This window comes from Salvelinus namaycush, chromosome 24, assembly GCF_016432855.1.
Source record: "Salvelinus namaycush isolate Seneca chromosome 24, SaNama_1.0, whole genome shotgun sequence".
NCBI lineage: Eukaryota > Metazoa > Chordata > Actinopteri > Salmoniformes > Salmonidae > Salvelinus > Salvelinus namaycush.
In genome coordinates, this window is record NC_052330.1 from 7,089,152 (window position 1) to 7,109,467 (window position 20,316).

At 42.6% G+C, this 20,316-nt stretch overlaps 1 protein-coding gene across 1 annotated transcript in view; it reads left to right on the top strand.

Annotated features, from left to right (window-relative positions):
• mei4 (meiosis-specific, MEI4 homolog (S. cerevisiae)) overlaps positions 1 to 20,316 on the top strand; it is a 52,027-nt gene that overhangs the window by 17,705 nt on the left and 14,006 nt on the right. Inside the window, exon 4 of the mRNA XM_038962576.1 lies at positions 977 to 1,108. Coding sequence (XP_038818504.1) covers positions 977 to 1,108 — 132 coding nt within the window. The remainder of the gene's footprint in view (positions 1 to 976; positions 1,109 to 20,316) is intronic.

Below are 20,316 nucleotides of genomic sequence, written 5' to 3' on the forward strand. Positions count from 1 at the left end.
CTGATCCAGTGGAAACGTCATAAAATAGGCCTACCTGATAACTTCTTATCAGAGCTTGACTTGGACTGAAGTAGGTTCCGGTAATCATTTTGGGTGCTGGTACTGTTTATATTTAGGTGCAGAAGCTCCACAATACTTTTGAGATGATATTCTATAAGGGGAACAGGAGTAGAACATTTGAGGTGCCAGTGCTCAGCTCCGGTGAGCTCCTGCCCAAGTCAAGCACTGCTTCTTATCCCAAATAGCCCAAATAGCCTACAGCTGTGTCTGTCTCGAACTCACTGGCATGGGAAACTGAGGGCCCAGAATATTTTATATAGCAAGTTCGCTAGTTCAAGCTTCTGGCTGAACCCAAGTTAATAACTGATACAATGTTTCAAGTTCGTTGCAGACAGGCCATGTATAGCAAATGTGATTTTTAGGATATTTTTTCTTTATCAGGATATTTTCTACCTGCAGGTTGCAATGTTTTTATTTGTTGCCTTTATGTAGGCTATTTTTACATAGTTGACAATGGCAACAGAAGTTACTTTTTAGGTTTGTATCATTTGCATTTAGATTAGGATATAATTCTAATTAACCACATGACAATGATTTGGAGATATGAAGACGATTTTTTCAAATTAAATAAAATGTTCCACGTAAATGTGCATATGAAAACCATAACTGGCACGCAGATCGGTATAAATAATAAGATGTATTGGCATTCCGCATGGGAAAGGTTACCGACTCCTAGTATAGTCTATTACCGGCTTAAAGCATCAGACAAGCTCAATATATATAGTTGATTTTATTAAAACACATAGGGTGTGTTGATATATGCAAAAATACACCAATTGATTGGTCGAAGGAACAAGACTTTCGGTTGACCAAGATTTTTTGGGGGTCAGGGACAGCCCTAGTTAAGTGAAAGAATATGGGGGTTGGTGGTATTACCGTGCCGTGTTTTGATGTGTTTCCCTCTGGTCTGCATCAGTTCCAGGTTCAGGAGAGGCTGACGGAGTGTTTGATCCTGCTGGGAGGGAGCAACTTGCTTAGGTCCCTGCTCATCCGTCATGTGCTGTCTGAGATCAACCGGCTGGCAGAACACCTCTGGATCACCTGCCAGGTAAGGACCAGGACACGCACACACACACACACCTCTTGATGGCCAGCGCTCTCCACACAGACCTGGGGTGGGGGAAGGGAGGATGTTACAGGTTTATATAGGATGAGTCAAATCATTGAATTTAATGCTGTTTATAGTACTGTTTATTATGCATATGTAGTGAGCCAGTATTGGGACAGTGACATGTATTTTGTTGTTTTGCCACTGTACTCCAGCACTTTGGATATTAAATGATACAATGACTATGAGGTTAAAGTGCAGACTGTCAGCATTAATTTTAGGGTATTTTCATCCATATCGGGTGAACCGTTAAGGATTACATTACTTTTTAGAAAAAGTCCCCCATTTTAGGGGACCAAAAGCATTGGCACAAATGTACTTCAAGTAGTAAAACGTTAAGTATTTCGTCCCATATTCATTGCACGCAATGACTACATCAAGCTTGACTACACATTTGTTGGAAGCATTTGCTTGTTTGTTTTGGTTGTGTTTCAGATTATTTTGTGCCCAATAGAAATTAATGGTATATAATGTATTGTGTCATCTTGGAGTCAGTTTTATTGTAAATAAGAATAGAATATGTTTCTAAACACTTCATTAATGTGGATGCCACCATGATTACGGATCCTGAATGAATCGTGAATAATGATGAGTGAGAAAGTTAGATGCACAACTATCACCCCCCCCCAAAATGCTAACCTCTACTCTTATTGTAATAGTGAGAGGTTAGCATGTCTTGGTGGTATAATATTTGAGTGTCTGTAACTTTCTCACGCAGGGCATATCGCACAAGCCTACATGTCACAACATTGGTCTCAGGTAGCCTACAAGGTGTGGTGGGTGATGCTGTTTGACTGGCACGTCTCCTCTGAAAGCCAGTGTATACACACAGCCCAGCCGCCAGCGCTCATGAAAAATAGAAATGTGTGAATAGGGAATTGAAAGCAGATTATTCTCCCTTCTCGTGGCGCTCAACTCCCACTGTAGAGAGACAGTTTGTGTGTTTTTCCTTCATCCTATTGAGAAAAGCCCTTATTGAAGCAGCCCTGAGCAAAAAGCAGAACACATTGCTGCTGTACCAAGTGAATGAGAAAAGAGAATTTCTGTCACATCATTTTGTCTGGAAGCAAAGTCCTAGACATTGGTTTATTAAATATTATAGGACCTTTTCTTTGCTGAGACCATTGATGTTGAGTTATTTAAGTACAATGTGGCTGCTACTGTAGACCACTGTCTTTTGGTTATAATGTATTCAGATGACCTGTAATTGCTCACTTAATTTTTGGGACTGTTGACTTGCCTTCTACCCCTCTAACATTGAGGTCTTGACACTTGACACTTGTGCCACTTCAAAGCCATTATGCCCTTGCACTTGACCCCTCTGCTGTCAATGTAGAAAAAGTGTCGGATAAATTGCTTGTAAAGACCTCTACCGTTTGAAGACTTAGCTAATTAGTACAGCCCGACCGATATAGTGGTTCACCGATATCGGCTGATATTGGCCTTTTACAAACATCGGTATCGGCCGATAATTCCACCGATAACCAATATTCAATAAATAGGATGAAATGGGGGAATCTCATGCTTATCCGAACACTTGGATGGCAATATTTCATTATTGTCAAAATGTAAGAAATCAACATTTGAAGCATATTTCTTGGACAATTGGTCTTTTGGATGGCAATTTATGAGAACTTGTATGGAAAAATTACACGTAAAACAGTATATCGGCAGATGTATCGGTAAGTTTTGTACCCTACAAAATATTGGAATCGGTATCGGACCCCAAAAACACATCAGTCGGGCTCTACTAGGCATAGTACCTCACCCCTCAGAGAATGGAAGTCCCTGTCTGTGTCCCAAATGGCACCATTTTCCCTTTTATAAGACACCACTTTTGACTAGGGCCAATAGGGCTCTGGTTAAAAGTAGTGCACTATATAGGGAATAGGGTGCCATTTGGAATGCATCCCCAATGATGCGGTTGAAAGGTTTGAGGTGCACTTAACAGAACTTTGAATGGGCTGCTGGCTTGCAGTCGCACTGTGGTGCACACTGCAGGCACACTGCCCTAACCCATCTGGACAAGAGGAATACCTATGTGAGAATGCTGTTCATCGACTACAGCTCAGCATTTAACACCATAGTACCCTCCAAACTCGTCATCAAGCTCGAGACCCTGGGTTTCGACCCCGCCCTGTGCAACTGGGTACTGGACTTCCTGACGGGCCGCCCCCAGGTGGTGAGGGTAGGTAACAACATCTCCACCCCGCTGATCCTCAACACTGGGGCCCCACAAGGGTGCGTTCTGAGCCCTCTCCTGTACTCCCTGTTCACTCACGACTGCGTGGCCATGCACGCCTCCAACTCAATCATCAAGTTTGCGGACGACACTACAGTGGTAGGCTTGATTACCAACAACAATGAGGAGGTGAGGGCCCTCGGAGTGTGGTGTCAGGAAAATAACCTCACACTCAACATCAACAAAACAAAGGAGATGATTGTGGACTTCAGGAAACAGCAGAGGGAGCACCCCCCTATCCACATCGACGGGACAGTAGTGGAGAGGGTGGTAAGTTTTAAATTCCTCGGCGTACACATCATGAATTGGTCCACCCACACAGACAGCGTTGTGAAGCTGCGCCTCTTCAACCTCAGGAGGCTGAAGAAATTCGGCTTGTCACCAAAAGCACTCACAAACTTCTACAGATGCACAATCGAGAGCATCCTGTCGGGCTGTATCACCGCCTGGTAGGGCAACTGCTCCGCCCACAACCGAAAGGCTCTCCAGAGGGTAGTGAGGTCTGCACAACGCATCACTGGGGGCAAACTACCTGCCCTCCAGGACACCTACACCACCCGATGTCACAGGAAGGCCATAAAGAGCATCAAGGACAACAACCACCCGAGCCACTGCCTGTTCACCCCGCTATCATCCAGAAGGCGAGGTCAGTACAGGTGCATCAAAGCAGGGAGACAGAAGCTGTTTTTCAATCTCAAGGCTATCAGACTGTTAAACAGCCACCACTAACATTGAGTGGCTGCTGCCAACATACTGACTCAACTCCAGCTCACTTTAATAATGGAAATTGATGGGAATTGATCAAAAATGTATCACTAGCCACTTTGCATGACATAAGTATTTGATACATCAGAAAAGCAGAACGTAATATTTGGTACAGAAACCTTTGTTTGCAATTACAGAGATCATACGTTTCCTGTAGTTCTTGACCAGGTTTGCACACACTGCAGCAGGGATTTTGGCCCACTCCTCCATACAGACTTTCTCCAGATCCTACAGGTTTCGTGGCTGTCGCTGGGCAATACGGACTTTCAGCTCCCTCCAAAGATTTTCTATTTGATTCAGGTCTGGAGACTGGCTAGGCCACTCCAGGACCTTGAGATGCTTCTTACGGCGCCACTCCTTAGTTGCCCTGGCTGTGTGTTTCGGGTCGTTGTCATGCTGGAAGACCCAGCCACGACCCATCTTCAATGCTCTTACTGAGGGAAGGAGGTTGTTGGCCAAGATCTCGCGATACATGGCCCCATCCATCCTCCCCTCAATACGGTGCAGTCGTACTGTCCCCTTTGCAGAAAAGCATCCCCAAAGAATGATGTTTCCACCTCCATGCTTCACGGTTGGGATGGTGTTCTTAGGGTTGTACTCATCCTTCTTCTTCCTCCAAACACGGCGAGTGGAGTTTAGACCAAAAAGCTCTATTTTTGTCTCATCAGACCACATGACCTTCTCCCATTCCTCCTCTGGATCATCCAGATGGTCATTGGCAAACTTCAGATGGGCCTGGACATACGCTGGCTTGAGCAGGGGGACCTTGCGTGCGCTGCAGGATTTTAATCCATGACGGCGTAGTGTGTTACTAATGGTTTTCTTTGAGACTGTGATCCCAGCTCTCTTCAGGTCATTGACCAGGTCCTGCCGTGTAGTTCTGGGCTGATCCCTCACCTTCCTCATGATCATTGATGCCCCACAAGGTGAGATCTTGCATGGAGCCCCAGACCGAGGGTGATTGATCGTCATCTTGAACTTCTTCCATTTTCTAATAATTGTGCCAACAGTTGTTACCTTCTCACCAAGCTGCTTGCCTATTGTCCTGTAGCCCATCCCAGCCTTGTGCAGGTCTACAATTTTATCCCTGATGTCCTTACACAGCTCTCTGGTCTTGGCCATTGTGGAGAGGTTGGAGTCTGTTTGATTGAGTGTGTGGACAGGTGTCTCTTATACAGGTAACGAGTTCAAACAGGTGCAGTTAATACAGGTAATGAATGGAGAACAGGAGGGCTTCTTAACCTTTCACGAACCTCAACCCCGTATCCGGGATCACCCCCCACCCCCCCCACACTGATTAGCATCGCTAGCATAGCGTCACAATTAAATAGTAGCATCTAAATATCATTAAATCACAAGTCCAAGACACCAAATGAAAGATACAGATCTTGTGAATAAAGCCACCATTTCAGATTTTTAAAATGTTTTACAGGGAAGACAAAATATGTAAATCTATTAGCTAACCACGTTAGCAAAAGACACCACTTTTCTAACTCCATCAGGTGCTATCACCAATTCGGCCAAATAAAGATATTGATAGCCACTAACCAAGAAAAAACCTCATCAGATGACAGTCTGATAACATATTTATTGTATAGGATAGGTTTTGTTAGAAAAATTTGCATATTTCAGGTATAAATCATAGTTTACAATTGCACCCACCATCACAACTCGACTAGAATAAATACAGAGAGCAACGTGTATTACCTAATTACTAATCATAAAACATTTCTTAAAAATACACAGCTCACAGCAATGGAAAGACACAGATCTTGTGAATTCAGACAATATTTCAGATGTTCTAAGTGTTTTACAGCGAAAACACAATAAATCGTTATATTAGCATACCACATGTGCAAACGTTACCAGAGCATAGATTCAAGCCAAAGAGAGCGATAACGTAATCATCGCCAAAATATATTAATTTTTTCACTAACCTTCTCAGAATTCTTCCGATGACACTCCTGTAACATCATATTACAACATACATATAGAGTTTGTTCGAAAATGTGCATATTTAGCCATAAAAAACCGTGGTTATACAATGACAATACTAGCAAAACTAGCCTGAAAATGTCGGGCGCCATATTTGACAGTGATCTTGTCTCATGAAAAACTATTCATAAACTTGACTAAAAAAATATAAGTTGGACAGCTATCGAAAGACAAATTAGTTCTTAATGCAATCGCTGAATTACATTTCTAAAATTATCCTTACTGTGCAATACAGGGTTCGCCAAGCGAAGCTATACCAAACAAAATGGCGGAATATGCGTTTAAAATTTTTCGACAGAACAACGATTTATCATCTTAAATATTTCTTACTGTGAGGTGATCTTCCATCAGAATCTTGGGCAATGTATCCTTTCTTGGGTCTAATCTTCTTTTGGTCGAAAGATGTCCTCTTGTCCGTCGAAATGCCCACTAACGTTCGACCGGTACTGGAAACGTGCCCATCGCTTCAAAGTGCACCACAAAGAAATTCCTCAAAATCGCACTAAACGGATATAAATTGCTATAAAACGGTTCAAATTAACTACCTTATGATGTATTTAACACCTATAACGAGTAAAAACATGACCGGAGAAATATTACTGGCTAAACAACGCTTGGAAGGAGGCAAGTCCGATGTCCATCTTGCGTCAGGCGCAGGCAGGAAAAGAACGGTACATCCGGTCTATGGTGTTTTATAGAGGCTCTGATTGCGCAATCGACTCCATTCAAAGCGTCACCACGTACTGACGTCCAGAGGAAGACGTAGGCAGTGTTTGTTTCTCCATAGCATTTACAGGGACTTTACAACCGACCTGGGAACAGGGGCCAAGATTTCTGAAATCTCACTCCCTGTCATGAAAAGTGCTGTAGAAGGAGTTCTGTTTCACTCAGAGACAAAATTCCAACGGCTATAGAAACTAGAGAGTGTTTTCTATCCAATAATAACAATAATATGCATATTGTACGAGCAAGAATTGAGTACTAGGCAGTTTAATCTGTAGAGCAAATTATGCTAATGCGAAACAGCACCCCCTATAGTGGCAAGAAGTTAAAGAAAAACTAACAGGTCTGTGAGAGCCGGAATTCTTACTGGTTGGTAGGTGATCAAATACTTATGTCATGCAATAAAATGCTAATTAATTACTTAAAAATCATACAATGTGATTTTCTGGATTTTTGTTTTAGATTCCGTCTCTCACAGTTGAAGCGTACCTATGATAAAAATTACAGACCTCTACATGCTTTGTAAGTAGGAAAACCGGCAAAATCGGCAGTGTATCAAATACTTGTTCTCCCCACTGTATATACTGTACTCTATATCATCTACTGCATCTTGCCATCTTTATGTAATACATGTATCACTAGCCACTTTAAACTGTGGCACTTTTATGTTTACATACCCTACATTACTCATCTCATATGTATATACTGTACTCGATACCATCTACTGCATCTTGCCTATGCCGTTCTGTACCATCACTTATTCATAAATCTTTATGTACATATTCTTTATCCCTTTACACTTGTGTGTATAAGGTAGTTGTTGTGGAATTGTTAGGTAAGATTACTCGTTGGTTATTACTGCATTCTCAGAACTAGAAGCACAAGCATTTCGCTACACTCGCATTAACATCTGCTAACCATGTGTATGTGACAAATACAATTTGATTTGATTTGGTACATTATTACAACAGGCTTCATTTGCTCTACAAGCTTGCCTGTGCTGTTGAACGTTTGCATGAAAATTGAGACATAACAGGCTTCTTTTTGGTTGATTTAGAGTCTTGGAATATGCTCTCTATACAATAATACATGAATGCAATTGTGGAGAAGAGGCCAGTGCATTGAGAGCTGTAGGCTGGGCTTTTGTAAAAATATATATTTCACATTTATTTAACCAGGTAGGCCAGTTGAGAACAAGTTCTCATTTACAACTGCGACCTGGCCAAGATAAAGCAAAGCAGTGTGACAAAAACAACAACACAGAGTTATACATAAACAAACGTACAGTCAATATGTCACAACTTCCGCCGAAGTCGGTCCCTCTCCTTGTTCGGGCGGCGTTCGGCGGTCGACGTCACCGGGCCTTCTAGTCATCGCTGATCCACCTTTCATTTTCCATTGATTTTGTCATTGATTTTGTCTTTTTTTTTCTACACACCTGGTTTTCATTCCCCAATTACATGTTCATGTATTTAACCCTCTGTTTCCCCCATGTTTTTGTGCGTGATTGTTTCTATGTTCATTTCGGTTCATGATGGCTGGTTTTTCGACGGGTGCTGTTTTCAACCGTGCGTAATATTTACCGTTTGTATTTGTTCAAGTGTATTTGTTACCTTGTGCCTTTTATTTTTTAGTAAAGTACGTTGCTCACTCATTTTGCTCTCCTGCGCCTGACTTCATGCACCAGCTAGACTCACCTTCTGACACAATAACACAATAGAAAAATCTATGTACAGTGTGTGCAAATGTAGAAGATTAGGGAGGTAAGGCAATAAATAGGCCATAGAGGCGAAATAATTACAATTCAGCATTAACACTGGAGTGATAGATGTGCAGATGATGATGTGCAAGTAGAGATACTGGGGTGCAAAAGAGCAAAAACAAAAATAACAATATGGGGATGAGGTAGTTGGAAGTGCTATTAACAGATTGGCTGTGTACAGGTACAGTGATCGGTAAGCTGCTCTGATAGCTGATGCTTAAAGTTAGAGAAGGAGATATAAGTCTCCAGCTTCAGTGATTTTTGCAATTCGTTCCAGTCATTGGCAGCAGAGAACTGGAAGGAAAGGCAGCCAAAGTAGGTGTTGGCTTTGGGGATGACCAGTGAAATATACCTGCTGGAGCGCGTGCTACTGGTGGGTGTTGCTATAGTGACCAGTGAGCTGAGATAAGTCGGGGCTTTACCTAGCAAAGACTTTTAGATGACCTGGATCCAGTGGGTTTGGGGACGAATATGTAGCGAGGGTCAGCCAACGAGAGCATACAGGTCGCAGTGGTGGGTAGTATATGGGGCATTGGTGACAAAACGGATGGCACTGTGATAGACTACATCCAGTTTCCTGAGAAGAGTGTTGGAGGCTATTTTGTAAATGACATCGCCAAAGTCAAGGATCGGTAGGGTTGCCTGATTTGCCCATCAAAACACAGCGAGGGAATTGTATAACGCATCAAGCCTCCGTTACTGCATCTTGCCTCGCAATGCAGTGGGGCAGTTTGTGTTAATACTGTATGATTTTCGAGAGCTGTGGTTGAGTCCTGGGAAATAATGTTTGAAGACTTGTCAGCAGGGCCTAAAACTAACTTTTTTTTGTATACCAGCCACTGTGGCAGGTACTGTAGATAATAAAATCTACTAGCCATACTGATTCTCTTACCAGCCAAAATATTTTTTACACAAAGAAGAATTACACAAAGAAACACACACAAAAACGGATGCGCGTGCTTAATGTTTCTAAGCATTAAATGTATTACTAGTAAGAAGTAATGTGGTTTATTGCTTGATTTAATATTCTGTGACCTATGATTTTTGCTAGCAGTGGGAGCAAACCCAAACATTGAAAAGCAACCGAGCTTGTGAACAAAACAATGTAAATAGCCAAGAAATGCAAGGAAAACTTGAGTAAATTAGACCAATTTATATGCCTGTGCCCAATGCTTCTAAAAACAAATCTTTCGGGCACTCACAGCCCCCCATACAGGCAGTGTTGCTGCATGAGGTGCGATAGCTACAACGTTAGGATTCAGATTTATTTGTGCCTTACCAGATATGAAACAAAATGGCAGAAATACTTTGAAAACCGCTACAGCAGCATTTATTTTGCTATAAATCACAACTCGCACTTGTCGCCATAATTGACAATTTTTTCCCAATTGCTCACACTGTAGAACCCGGAGTGTTACCACGCGCTAACGTGGCTGGTAAATCAGACATTCTTACCCACCAATGCCAAAACTCTCATTTGGCAGGTGGCGGGTGTTAATTTTAGGCCCTGCTTGTCACACTCTAGTCTAGCCGTGGCTTGAAGCTCTTGTGAAATAAAAAAAACTGTACTAATTTATCAGTCTCTTCTGTTCCGTCCTCGTGGCTTGGTAATGCACGGTACTGTATGCAGGGAGCATCCTCGGACTGATAGAATCCCTGTGCGTTTGAGCCTCCCCTGTGTCCGTGCGTGTTACCCCTGTCTTTCCCCCAGATCTGCAGTGGGACTATGATAAAGGCAGACCTGTCAGGTGAGGTGTATTTCTAGGGTGATTTATGTGAGCATTAAGATTCCGTTAACCCTTTACACAGAGTGACAGAGCCACATGGTTTCCTCCTGCCTCTGTAGCTTCATGCACTCAGCAAGGAGTAACGCTGTGGGGGCTGCTCCTCTGGGATGGAGGTAGGGATGATCAGTTCAGTCCACCGACACACACACACTGCCGCAACATAAACACACACTACCTTGGCCACTAGAGGTGAGATAGGCATCCCCATCTGTTTGCTAGACCCTTCCCATGGTAAAAAAAAAAGTCAGGACTTGGTAATGGTTGTATAAGGGACAGGATCTGTGTTTTGGCCTAAAATGTAATTTCTCAACCATGTCACTAGTTGCTTCTCTGTTAATGTAGCGGTCTGGTAACACCTAATAACAAGACAGTTCTAAGGACAACATGGAGAGGATGCTCAATTATGCCAAATTGTTTTAATGATGAGTCAGTCAGAGCTCTATTGGATCTGGTTGTATTCTGAGAAGTAATTTAGGATCAAATTGTTGGATAATTGGTTTGTTGCCTGATGGACATTGTAATCATGATTATTATGAGAATGATTGCATTTCTAATTGGTTTTTCTACAGACATGCTGTAGGCTGCATATAGCCTAATACTGAACCAAAGAGTGGTGTTGCCTCAAGTCTCTAGTGATGACAATCAATTAAAGAATGATTACTTCAGTAGTATTTTCTTTAAGCCATTATTATTTAATCGGCAGAGTTAAAAAGGGAGTAGTGACTATTAGGGTTGGGCGAGATTACGACACAATCGGAAATCAACAACGTTTGACAGACATCGTTGATGGCAACGACATCATGATGTGACAGACGATAGTTTTTATATGTTTACATTTTTTTTACAGACGATAGTTTAACCTATTTGAACATGACTGGCACAGCAGAAGTCGGCCAGCGCACAACAGTGCAGCTCACAGCCGGGCGACACGCCAAATGACCCACCTATTTCTATTTGCCGTAGCCTTTTTCATGAATTATGTAGGTACACTTAGGCTACTATTAACATAACGCACGAGTAGGCCTGCAATGTCGACGGAGCGGAGAGCGCCAAAAGCTGCGCAAAACGTCAGATAACATTTCTCTCGCTCACCTCTCCAATGTCGGATGATCATGGGCCTTTTGCAGCAGACACTCTGTTGTGTGGCTTGTTCTGAAATCTTCATTTCCCTTTTTGTCCCATTCCCCATTTTTTATTTGCATGTGACTTGTTAGTCTAAGCATATATTTCACGATCAACATTGAAATGAAACCAGGAGGCCAGTAACCGAGTTCTATCTCAGTTATGTTTGTGAATATCCTAAATAAAAACATGATATGGTAATAATGAGAGAGGAATAACCAAAAATTGCAAGATGGAATAATTGAATGGGAGGTTAAACAAACCTTAAACGTTTTTGGACTCCACCTGACCAAAGCTTTAGGAAAAACAAAGTGTGCCGCCGGAAATTCCTTGCAAACTAAACAGCCAATAATATAGCCCTACACTAGGCTACTGTCAATAAAATGAGCAGTTAACGTTACTAGTACAAGTTTAAACAGATATTTGTATTAGTGTTTATTCATATGCTTGAATTGCGCTACGGGGATTACATAACCACCCGCAGCAGCGCTTTTGATAAGCGCAAACAAAAAATATATGTTGCCTATAAAAAGAGTGGCTACAAATTACAAAATGAATCAAGTAAACAAAATAAGTATGAAATTAACCGAATAAATGAAAGTGCAAATATGTTTTAAAGCACACAACAGAATATTCTAGCCTAGGCTACATTTATTTTGGATAAGACACATCTGTGAATACAGGCTTTGAAAATTAAACAAATAATGCAATGAAGAACCATTTGACTATTTTTCTTTTCATTATTTATTAACCTACCTAAAGGTTACTGGCAAGGAACACAAGCATGTTCACCTTTTCTGGCTTTAATAGACTCTGGAGTGGCATGCTGTATGTAGACCCACTGAAAACACATTCAGACCGAACACTTTTTGCACAATAATTGTATTTTAACGAGGTTTGGACAGGTCGATAGGACGATGTGTCATTCCAGACATCTCCCAACCCTAGTGACTATTCCATAAGCAGAGTTTAGCCCAGCCAGGCAGCAGGTTTGCAGGCTCTGGTGGTGGGCAGGCGGGTTGCCACTGCCCTTGGACCATTCAGAGAAGCCCAGCCATCTGGGCCCCGTGTTGCACTGTGACAGGGCATGACAGTCACAGCACATAGCACCCAACCCAACCCAGACAGACAGACTACCCACACAGCCCATAGGACAAATGGTACAAACACTCACTCACTTCTCCAATAACACTATAACACTGGGCAGTAAAAATGACAATCTGGACTGTTTTTCTGACTGTGCTTTATGTCAAGTTTAAATCATGGTTGTTCTGTGGCTATTGTTGAAGCAATGTATCACCCTGGCCCTGCCATTTTGTAATTAGTAAAACACTTTACCTGAGCCATATATTTAGATATATGGCTCTGCTATTTACTGATGGTTGTCTTTTTCATCTTACACAGGGGTACTCCAAGGACAAACCCATAGCCTGAATATGATCTATCAGACTCGGTGTCCAAGCAGCAAACCTGTTTTTTATTGTCTAATTAGAGTGTGCTAGCTAGCCCAGTCTTAAGTCTGGGGAGGGAAGGGATTGTCAGGGATGACTACCTTTTAATAATATGAAGTTTGGCTCCAGGATGATGAATGAAAGTTATCAGATGTGCAGAGCTCGGTCAGTTATCATGTCAGCTAGAGCCAGAGGAAATGAGTGTCAGAGCTGAGGCTTGTAAAGGGCAATGGCAGCTAAAACTGTTCTGTTTAGCCTCAGAAAACTGCAGTGTAATGCTCGGGGGAACATTTTCACTCCGGATTACGCTGTCCATCTACAGTAAGCAGACCACTTACTTTTCATCCCTAAATGTCACGAGTGAGATATCTGTATCTGTACATTTTTAGCCAAAGCTTTCAGTAGAATCAGCTTTCCCTTTCATTTCTGGAGAGAGTATGCTAATCTTTCCTGAGTTGGGAAGGATGCACACTGAAAGTTGAGAGCGTAATTATATGTGATCATTGTCAGTTTGAGATGTGTTATTTAGAGACTTTTTAAAGAAATTTCATAGCATCCCACTTCACCATTTATCATTTATCAATAACTAGTTTCTGATGCAAAGCACCTTCTCGTCATCATAACATCCTGTATGTCGCCATGGCAGCCTGAAGACCTATGTCTACACTGCAAATTGGCCGGTATTACCTAGTGTTGATTTTCAGTGTAACATGTAAGGGAAAGGGGTATACCTAGTCAGTTGTACAACTGAATGCCTTCAACTGAAATGTGTCTTCCGCATTTAACCCAACCCCTCTGAATCAGAGAGGTGCGGGGGGCTGCCATAATCGACATCCACGTCTTCGGCTCCCGGGGAACAGTGGGTTAACTGCCTTGCTCAGGGGCAGAACGACCGATTTTTACCTTGTCAGCTCGGGGATTCGATCCAGCAATCTTTCGGTTACATGTAGTGTTGATTAAAGTGTTAAATTAACACTAATTGGTGTAAAATAACCCTAGTGTTGGTGTTAATAACCATTGTTAAACCAAGACCACGCCTATCATATTTCCCAGCATGCTCTGATGCAGGTTGATTTTTAGAATGGTTTGTTTCATGCTATGTGTTTGCATGTACATTGATTAATTCATCTTATGCATCTCAAATATAAATAACAAATGTTTCTACTAATCCAATCTGTTACTTCAAATTATTTCACCCGTTACTGAAATGGTTGTTCCAGTTTAGATGCTTTAGGTAGTCTCATATCTTAGTCTTCCCAACCCGGCAGTCATTCGGAATGCATGTTGCGGGTGAATTAAAATTCAAAATGTTGGATATCCCCACTCTGGCTGGATTCCAATAAGACTTGTTCATCACTTTACACACCAGCATAAAGTGACTTGCGGGTCCGATGTGGCTTGTTAAAGAATATAATTTGAATGATAACATATTTGCTTAGGATTTCATCACAGGACTGAAAATGGATAATTGCAACAACCATGTTACTGACAAATACAGTCATGGGTGGTAACTCTACAATTCACTCGAAAGGCAAGGCACTCTGGGGAAATATGCAAATGGCGCTTTACACTAAGCATTGTGTTAGTTTAACACTGGAGAATTTGTGGCGTAGTAATGGACATGTACATGAGAGATTTCAGCTGAGGGACACTGCCTGCCCTACCACGACAGAGTCAGCAGCTCAGACTCCAGCCCCACACACACATAGTGACACAGAAACACACACTCACACACTCATGCCTGCTCTGCTCCGCCATCCGTCCTCCATTAGTTAGTGGTAGAGTGAGGTCAGGACCCTGCTTAGGACATCCTGTACCCTCAGTGCATCAGGATATTTGTACAGCCGTCCTCTGAGGGACACAGTCCCTGCTTCTGCCTTGGGTTAACTGCAAAGAGCCTTGTCAGGACAAATATGCCTCTCTCACACACACATGCGCAGTGACACACACACACACACACAAAGGTTGTCCCTATAAAGACCTAAAACGGATTATTCTGTGTGCATTATTCTTACTAGAGAGAAACTAATAACAGTCATTTTGTACTAAAACATTTGAGGTCATCGTTGTTGTTTTTCTACCCACTGTTAAACTCTTCATTTATTTTTCACATCTCACTGAGTCAGCGGTAAAGTGACCAGTGAAGATGGCTTTTCTTCGGCAGGAGAAAGACACCTTTGTCTATGAACAGCTTCCGTACCAGTCACACTATTTATAGCTCCTCAGACTGCAGACTGCAATCTCGGGCCTGTTGAACTTCTCTCGGCGGGATCATAGAGATCTACAGGCCGATCTATTACATTTTCAGTAGATGACAATACCACATATCCCACAACTCCTGTCTAGGTCCCACAAGACATGACCAGGCATAGCCCTCCTTCCCTAGTAAGAACAAGTTATTATATCTGCTAGGCCAGCTTTTTCAAGCAGAAATTTGCATCCTGTAGCTCTAACTCCAAAAAGTTCTGGGATACTGTAAAGTCCATGGAGAACAAGAGCACCTCCTCCCAGCTGCCCACTGCACTGAGGCTAGGTAACATGGTCACCACCGATAAATCCGTGATAATCGAAAACTTCAACAAGCATTTCTCAACGGCTGGCCATGCCTTCCTCCTGGCGACTCCAACCTTGGCCAACAGCCCCGCCCCCCCCGCTGCTACTCGCCCAAGCCTCCCCAGCTTCTCCTTTACCCAAATCCAGATAGCAGATGTTCTGAAAGAGCTGGAAAACCTGGACCCATGCAAATCAGCTGGGCTTGACAATCTGGACCCCCTATTTCTGAAACTGTCCGCCGCCATTGTCGCACCCCCTATTACCAGCCTGTTCAACCTCTCCTTCGTATCATCTGAGATCCCCAAGGATTGGAAAGCTGCCGCGGTCATCCCCCTCTTCAAAGGGGGAGACACCCTGGACCCAAACTGTTACAGACCTATATCCATCCTGCCCTGCCTATCTAAGGTCTTCGAAAGCCAAGTCAACAAACAGATCACTGACCATCTCGAATCCCACCGTACCTTCTCCGCTGTGCAATCCGGTTTCCGAGCCGGTCACGGGTGCACCTCAGCCACGCTCAAGGTACTAAACGATATCATAACCGCCATCGATAAAAGACAGTACTGTGCAGCCGTCTTCATCGACCTGGCCAAGGCTTTCGACTCTGTCAATCACCATATTCTTATCGGCAGACTCAGTAGCCTAGGTTTTTCGAATGACTGCCTTGCCTGGTTCACCAACTACTTTGCAGACAGAGTTCAGTGTGTCAAATCGGAGGACATGTTGTCCGGTCCTCTGGCAGTCTCTGTGGGGGTACCACAGGGTTCAATTCTCGGGCCGACTCTTTTCTCTGTATATATCAATGATGTTGCTCTTGCTGCGGGCGATTCCCTGATCCACCTCTACGCAGACGACACCATTCTGTATACTTCTGGCCCTTCCTTGGACACTGTGCTATCTAACCTCCAAACGAGCTTCAATGCCATACAACACTCCTTCCGTGGCCTCCAACTGCTCTTAAACGCTAGTAAAACCAAATGCATGCTTTTCAACCGTTCCCTGCCTGCACCCGCACGCCCGACTAGCATCACCACCCTGGACGGTTCCGACCTAGAATATGTGGACATCTATAAGTACCTAGGTGTCTGGCTAGACTGCAAACTCTCCTTCCAGACTCATATCAAACATCTCCAATCCAAAATCAAATCTAGAGTCGGCTTTCTATTTCGCAACAAAGCCTCCTTCACTCACGCCGCCAAACTTACCCTAGTAAAACTGACTATCCTACCGATCCTCGACTTCGGCGATGTCATCTACAAAATAGCTTCCAATACTCTACTCAGCAAACTGGATGCAGTTTATCACAGTGCCATCCGTTTTGTTACTAAAGCACCTTATACGACCCACCACTGCGACCTGTATGCCCTAGTCGGCTGGCCCTCGCTACATGTTCGTCGTCAGACCCACTGGCTCCAGGTCATCTACAAGGCTATGCTAGGTAAAGTGCCACCTTATCTCAGTTCACTGGTCACGATGGCTACACCCACCCGTAGCACGCGCTCCAGCAGGTGTATCTCACTGATCATCCCTAAAGCCAAAACCTCATTTGGACACCTTTCCTTCCAGTTCTCTGCTGCCTGCGACTGGAACGAATTGCAAAAATCCCTGAAGTTGGAGACTTTTTTCTCCCTCAACAACTTTAACCTTTTGTCAATAGGGGGAGCTGTTAGCACTTTTTTTCTTGACGTTTCCAAATTAAACTGCCTAGTACTCAATTCTTGCTCGTACAATATGCATATTATTATTATTATTGGATAGAAAACACTCTCTAGTTTCTAAAACCGTTGGAATTATGTCTCTGAGTGAAACAGAACTCATTCTACAGCACTTTTCCTGCCAGGGAGTGAGATTTCAGAAATCTTGGCCTCTGTTCCCAGGTCAGTTTATAAGTCCCTGTGAATGCTGTGGGGCTACAAACACTGCCTACGCCTTCCTCTAGATGTCAGTAAGTGGTGACAATTTGAATGGGGTCGATTGCGCAATCTGGGACTTTATATAAGACCAAGATGCGGAAGTACCTTTCTTTTCTGCCCTGCGCTTGACGCACGATGGACGTCGGACTGGCCTCCTTCCAAGCTTTGGTTTAGCCAGTAATATATCTCCGGTCATGTTTTTACTCGTTATAGGTGTTAAAGACATCATAAGGTAGTTAATTTAAACCGATTTATAGCAATTTATATCCGTTTATTGCGATTTTCTGGCATTTCTTTGTGACGCACTTTCAAGAGTTGGACACTTTTCCAGTACATGCCGAACGTTAGTGGCCATTTCGACAGGACAAGAGGACATCTTTCGACCAAAAGACGATTAGACCGGAGAAAGGATACATTGCCCAAGATTCTGATGGAAGCTCAGCTAATAGTAAGAACTATTTATGATGATAAATCGTTGTTCTGTTGAAAAATGTTAAACGCATATGCCGCCATTTTTTTGGGGGTAGCTTCGCTTTGGCGCACCCTGTATTGCACAGTAAGGATAATTTTAAAAATGTAATTCAGCGATTGCATTAAGAACTAATTTATCTTTCAATTGCTGTCCACCCTGTATTTTTTAGTCAAGTTTATGATTATTTATTGATTAGACTAGATCACTCTCCAAGATGGCGCCCGACATTTTCTGGCCAGTTTGGCTACTATTCTCATTGTATAACCACGATTTTTGTGGCTAAATATGCACATTTTCGAACAAACTCTATATGTATGTTGTAATATGATGTTACAGGAGTGTCATCGGAAGAATTCTGAGAAGGTTAGTGAAAAAATTAATATATTTTGGAGGTGATAACGCTATCGCTCTTTTTGCCTTGAATCAATGCTGGGGTAATGTTTGCACATGTGGTATGCTAATATAACGATTTATTGTGTTTTCGCTGTAAAACACTTAGAAAATCTGAAATATTGTCTGGATTCACAGGATCTGTGTCTTTCAATTACTGTACGCTGTGTATTTTTAAGAAATGTTTTATGATTAGTAATTAGGTAATACACGTTGCTCTCTGTATTTATTCTAGTCGAGTTGTGATGGTGGGTGCAATTGTAAACTATGATTTATACCTGAAATATGCACATTTTTCTAACAAAACCTATGCTATACAATAAATATGTTATCAGACTGTCATCTGATTAAGTTTTTTCTTGGTTAGTGGCTATCAATATCTTTATTTGGTCGAATTGGTGATAGCTACTGGTGGAGAGAAAAAATGGTGTCTTTTGCTAACGTGGTTAGCTAATAGATTTACATATTGTGTCTTCCCTGTAAAACATTTTAAAAATCAGAAATGATTGCTGGATTCACAAGAAGTGTATCTTTCATCTGGTGTCTTGGACTTGTGATTTAATGATATTTAGATGCTAGTATTTACTTGTGACGCTATGCTAGCTATGCTAGTCAGCTTTTTTACTGGTGGGGGTGGTGGGGGGTGCTCCCGGACCCGGGTTTCTGAGGAAGTAGAAGTTAAACATCTGCTATCCGAGCAGCTAACCGATCGCTGCAGCTGTACATAGTCCATCGGTATATAGCCCACCCAATTTACCTACCTCACCCCCCATACTGCTTTTATTTATTTACTTTTCTGCTCTTTTGCACACCAGTATCTCTACTTGCACATGATCATCTAATGATTTATCACTCCAGTGTTAATCTGCTAAATTGTAATTATTCGATTTATTGCCTACCTCCTCATGCCTTTTGCACACATTGTATATAGATTCTCTTTTTTCTACCATGTTATTGACTTGTTTATTGTTTACTCCATGTGTAACTCTGTGTTGTTGTCTGTTCACACCGCTATGCTTTATCTTGGCCAGGTCGCAGTTGCAAATGAGAACTTGTTCTCAACTAGCCTACCTGGTTAAATAAAGGTGAAATAAAAAATAAAAATATGTGGACTGCTTAAAGGATAACTCAAAGTATTTAGTGGTGTCATACACAATTTTTGTGTAATTGTATGATTTAATGTCTATTGACTGTTTAGTGATGAGCAAAACAGGAAAGTGCGGTTCTGTGACGTTTTCATGGAGGATCTCTGAGATGACTAATGCAAGAAATGGATAGACATTTTCAATGATCTACAGTATTCAGACCCCTTGACTTTTTCCACATTCTGTTACATTACAGCCTTATTCTTACACACAGTCCTCCATAATGACAAAGCAAAAACAGGTTTTTAGACATATTTACAAATTATAATTTTTTGTACTTTTAACAATTTTTTTTCTCCCCAATTTTGTGATATCCAATTGGTAGTTAGTCTTGTCCCATCGCTGCAACTCCCCTACGGTCTCGGGAGAGGCGTAGGTCGAGAGCCATGCGTCCTCTGAAACACGCCCTGCCAAGCCGTACTTCTTGACACACTGCCCGCTTAACCAGGAAGCCAGCCGCACCAATGGGTTGAAGGAAACACCGTACAACTGGCGACTGTCAGCGTGCATGCGCCCGGCCCGCCACAAGGAGTTCGCTAGAGCCCAATGGGACAAGGACATCCCGACCGGCCAAACCCTCCCCTAACCCAGACGACACTGGGCCAATTGTGCACCGCCTCGAGTCTGTAGTGACGCATCCTATTTCCATTGATCATCCGTGAGATTTTTCTACAACTTGATTGGAGTTCACCTGTGGTAAATTCAATTGATTGGACATGATTTGGAAAGGCACACACCTGTGTGTGTATATATAAGGTCCCACAGTTGACAGTGCATGTCAGAGAAAAAAACAAGCCATGAGGTCGAAGGAATTGTCCGTAGAGCTCC